The following is a 5033-nucleotide window of genomic DNA, read 5'->3' as shown; positions in this document are numbered from 1 at the left end:
GACGCTCTTTCCTTATTCCTTATGCTTCATCTGCATCCACCCCCTCTTTCCTGTTACAGAGCACCCTTTTCTGTAGCAGAGATTGTCATTAGCTCTGTGGTTGCTTAACGCCTAGGCACAAAAGATTTTACGGTGTTGTTGAGTCTTATCATCACTAACACAAAAGCCTCTGTGGACTCAGGGTATTGAAGGAATGGTTGACAGACACTAGGTGACAGTATCTTCCCAGCAAAAGCACTGATTACCTTTGAAGGTGTCCCAACCTATTCTGGATGCCAGTTTGCTGACCACAGAACAAGGTGCGACCGTACACTTAACGGGTGAGGAATGCACACTCAGGCAATTCGGGGCAAAACTCTCTTTTATTGTAGCCAAGTAATCTTTACAGAAAAAAATATCAAGATTCCCTATCAGAAGGGGAAAGGAACAACTCCTTGTCCTTTAAGACAACTAACGGCTCTTCATGCACATCAGTCCCAAGAATTCCCCAAGATAATGCCCCTCAACAGAGCTTTGAACTATTTCAGCCTGCAACTGAGATGAAAACATCTCCTCATCTCCCCGGGATGCCCTCTGTAAATAATGCTGTCACCAGCACCCTGTGGGTGATATTTCACTAAGGACACAAGACTTACTGAATCGCAGGATCAGGGTATCTTGCAATATGGCAGGACTTGCATGGTCTTTTCTTTTAAAAGGAGTTACAATAATTAGGCTACCTGCTTGGGAAAGTGTTTTAGTCTGCTACTCTCAGTTTTTAATGGGGGCTAGAAAAGGCCTTTAAATTGCTCCACCTTAGTTTCAGACCAATTGTTATGAAAAGACACCTGCAGGTCCCTCAATTACAATACAAGATAGGTAGACACAATAACAGGCAAAGAATTGAATCCAGAAGAGAGAAGGATCTACAGGGCCCTTTTTCTAGTCCAGCAGCATACAGAATCTTAACGTTGGCCTAGTTTTGGCAGGTGGCCCAGAGGCAGATCTCCATTGCATTTCCTCTACCCGTCACAAACAAGTTCAGGAAAGAACTACACTTACTAAGCATCTGGACTAAAACTTACTCATACAAAAAAGGCTTCCAGTAAGCTTGTGTTAGTGAAATCCCACCGCAGGTGATTCCTACATTGTTTCCAACCTTTGGAGAGGACACGTCTGTCTACAATTCCGTGTCGACTATGGCAACCATTAACGGAGAATGCTAGAGTAACCTAGATTTAAATTTAAATACTGAAAATAAAGTTACTAGGACCAGAAAACATGCCTGAAAGATGCTTAATTTGTTCATAAGGTCTGTGCGTTACAGCAGGCATAAGTTTAGCTATTGTGTACAAGGCTCAGTCTGGAAGAGCTTTATTAAATGTTAACCATAGCGATGTACAGTGAGTTAGGCCCACATTTGCACACAACATGCTGGTTTTCTATTGCTGGAATCTAACATTCATGAATTACAGATCTTTGAGATCTTTCTGGATGTTCCACAATGTCTCCGCACTCTTCTTCAGCTGAGCCACCTCATCATCCTTCAGCTTTTGGTTGATGACACTTGTCAATCCAGAGGCACTTAGGACACAAGGCAGGCTCAGGAAGACATCATTCTCGATGCCGTACATGCCCTGCCACAGACAAAAGAGAACAGACATTAACCCATCGCCCCAGACCTGCTTTACACAGCAGGAAGTCTTCCGAGAGCGGAGCTCAAGACCGTCGTTTTACAACCTGCAGAAAGTTTACAGTCACAATGTATTTGAGCAAAACTGCAGAGCTGTTTTAAACCAAGTGATTGGCAATACTGAGATGGCTGATTTCAGAAACCCCACCTCTGAAATCCTCACTTTCATTTACATACAGAAAGTAGCTGACAGGACTTGAAGACAGAGGATTAGGGCAGGTCCTTTTTCCTACTACAGAGGGAGCGGTAAGTTCAGCCTGCTCAGAGTCCTTGCTGTACCAGAGGTTATACAGCTGCTACAGACCAGATGCAGCCACTTTCCCCAGCTATAAAAGGGCACAGCTCTCCTCCCCAGCACCTTTACTAGGCAGTGCTTCACTGAATGACAGCTGGGCCTCCAAGTTTTCCATTTCTGCAGTGAAACTTCCTTTTAATGAATTGGCATGCCACACGTGGTAAACCTTACACGAGGGCAGCACGACATGGGGTAGGGTACAGAGAACTTGGTTTAAGCTCCATACTTGTGAGGAGGGTAGGCTAGGAGGTGAGACTAGAAAAAATTGCAATAGTAAGCTCCCATTTTAAATTCAAAGAAGGCTTTTTTGGTTTTTTTTTTTTTTTTTTTTTTTTTTTTTTTTTTTTTTTTTTTTTTTTTTTTTTACAAACCTTTCTTTGTTCAGCACCTAATTGAGATTATTTAGCTTTTCCACATCCACAAAATGAACTACAGCATCCAATTAGCCATCACTTCTTACCTTTACCAGTGTTGAGACTGGATGAACCCGGTACAAGTTCTTCAGAATGGTCTCACAGAGGTCAGCAACACTAAGACCAATAGCCCAGTTTGTGTATCCCTTCAGTTTGATTACCTCATAGGCACTAAGGAAAGAATGCAGTACAGTTGCATCAGGATGTCTTCAAGACACTATGTGGATGCTAAGTCTTAAGATGAGTGAACGCTTCCCATTTAAAGAACCTGAAACTCCCGTGACATGCAACTGCAAGTTTTGGAATTAAAACGTTAAAGTAAGAGTTACATATTTCAGCATTAGAGGATAAAGTATTAAATCTACATTATCCCATAAGTATTATAAAGAAGCCCTAGTGTTCTCACAGCATTAGCTAAAAAGAAAAGTAGCTTCCATCTCTTAACAGTTCTTAGTGTTAAGCAGAAAAACAGACACCTACAACTGAACACATCCTCTAGTCAAGTCATTGGCACACTCATTCCAAGTGCATTTGGAAGAGGTAAATATTTAGAGTCAATGCCATGCGCTACCTACACACACAGCCTGATGTTTTTTAGCCAACACCTGCACACACTTTATAGCAGTACAGTCCTTATTTCACAAGTGAGACAACTGATGTGGCTACATGTATAGCTAACTCGAGACTAACTTCCCTAAAATCAATGAATAATTTTCCAAACTCAACTCCAGCGCTCTGCTCACAGAAACACACTACCTTTCTTTAGACTCTTTGAACAAAGTTAACCATTGCAGAGCTCTAAGTGCATCCAGCCCTAAGCGCTGCAGTGCTAAAGTGGGTATATTGCGCAACAGCTTGTGTGGCTGCAGGATAAAGCTTACCAACCAAAATCCCGCGTTTGTGTTTAAACCAATAGTTCTACTTGCTTGAGGAACTCCCTACATAAAAGGGCACGAAAGCTGCAGCAGAATGGAGAGTCAGTGTGTCTGCTTGCGTGCAGACTGGCTGTTTCCAGCATCACATATATCCTTATCCCTCAATTCATCGTTACCTTTCAACCACTTGCTTGTGGACATCCTTCCAATTCTCAGTGTCTTTGTCAGTTCCCATGGCAGGATTCAGCTCCTGGAGAGAAACTCCTGCCACATTAACTCCGCTCCACACAGCCACTGTAACAGAGAGAGGACATCAGTTTCAACACTGAGCTCTCAGCAACTCCCCCTCCACTTTTCCTAAGATCACTGGAAGAGAACTAGTAATAGCCAGAACCACAAGAATGTTTGAGGCAGACGTTAAGTTCTCATTTCACTACGGTTACCTCTCAGAACTTGGGAGCCCAAATAAGACTATTTTGGTGCTGACACTTCAGCAAGTCAATCGCAACCCAGGAACAACAGAGCTTTCAGTCCTTGGAAGGTGCAGACAGCTACACGTGAAGCCCAAAATCTCAAATTCGAGCAGAAAGGCACATCTTAGCTGTTCAGCCTTCTAAAACTTTTTACTCCAAAATTGCAGCAATTATGGATTTGCTGTCCCAATTATCACTATTAGGTTTAGCCTTCAAGAACTCTAACTTTTACTTCCCTGAATAACAGGGTAGCAATATGCAAACCTAGAATATCAAGAGAGGAATTTGCACCTCTCCCTTCATATTGGAAGTCTACAGACAAGACTCTGTTCCTGTGTAGAAACGAGGGATTTTTAGTGACTTTGAGAGCAAAAGCAGCCATAACACTGAAGCAAGATGAGCTCTCTGTACACTCAGCCAAGCCTCGCTTTCCTTACAATGCAGGGCTGGCTGCGGTAAGTAGTGTTGTTGATCAGACACTTTGGTCAAGTGCAATGGGACATTGACGAGGCCTTGGAAATACACAGCACTGAAAGGTTAAAGCAGTGCCAATCTACAGAGATGATCTGCTGCATCATTTCAGGCTTGAAATACATGAACTGAACTCACCTCTTCTAAACAGCACAAAGAAGAGTCACAAAATAAGGTAAAGGATAATTTTCTTAAGTCTGAAACTGGATTGCTAGCTTTTTCTACCACTTGCAACAAGCTCTGCCATTGATCTAACAAGACCTAATATTGCTGTCAGAGCACTGGGCTACAGGCTATGTTATGATACTCCAGAAACAGAGGACAAACAGAAGTAGTAAGCAGTAGCCTTTAGGACACAGCTTTAGCTAACAAAATGGGCCTGTTCAGTTCAGTGTTTAATCATACAGCCACAATCACTTACTAATTAAAAACACGTAGCTACATTTCCTGGACTTGTCTCAACTCTCATCTTCATAGATATACAGCAAAGTGCTTGTTACTGTAACTCAGCTGCATGTGCTCTTTCAGCATTTTGTAACACCTCTCAGGCTTCAACCTCTAACATCGTATTGCTTATTCCCAAGGAGGCCAGAACTGCTCCTTACCACTAGAATCACCATGTTCTCCCAAGATCCAGCCATGGCAGCTGCTTGGGTGGATGCCAAGTCTCTCAGCCATTAGATAGCGAAATCTAGCTGTGTCCAGGTTGCAGCCACTTCCAATCACACGGTGTTTTGGCAGACCGCTCAGCTTCCATGTGACATAGGTTAATATATCCACTGAAGAGAAAAACATGCATAGTAAATGAAACCATTCCCATACACCAAGAATGGT

General features: G+C 42.7%; 1 protein-coding gene across 2 annotated transcripts in view; it reads right to left on the bottom strand.

The window, feature by feature from the left end:
- Positions 1 to 1259: 1259 nt before the first annotated feature.
- The window catches only part of LDHB (lactate dehydrogenase B), a 10960-nt gene continuing 7186 nt past the window's right edge, over positions 1260 to 5033 (bottom strand). Inside the window, exons 3-6 of one of the 2 annotated variants that reach the window (XM_010137331.1) lie at positions 4805 to 4978; positions 3432 to 3549; positions 2428 to 2551; positions 1260 to 1616 (exon numbers count right to left, since the gene is read on the bottom strand). In XM_010137331.1, the coding sequence (XP_010135633.1) occupies positions 1449 to 1616; positions 2428 to 2551; positions 3432 to 3549; positions 4805 to 4978 (584 nt within the window). In that variant the 3' untranslated portion in view covers positions 1260 to 1448. The remainder of the gene's footprint in view (positions 1617 to 2427; positions 2552 to 3431; positions 3550 to 4804; positions 4979 to 5033) is intronic. The other variant, XM_010137330.1, reaches the window with a different exon arrangement.

This window comes from Buceros rhinoceros, unplaced genomic scaffold, assembly GCF_000710305.1.
Source record: "Buceros rhinoceros silvestris isolate BGI_N320 unplaced genomic scaffold, ASM71030v1 scaffold35385, whole genome shotgun sequence".
Classification (NCBI taxonomy): Eukaryota; Metazoa; Chordata; class Aves; order Bucerotiformes; family Bucerotidae; genus Buceros; species Buceros rhinoceros.
This window is presented reverse-complemented; position numbering and strand designations above follow the sequence as displayed.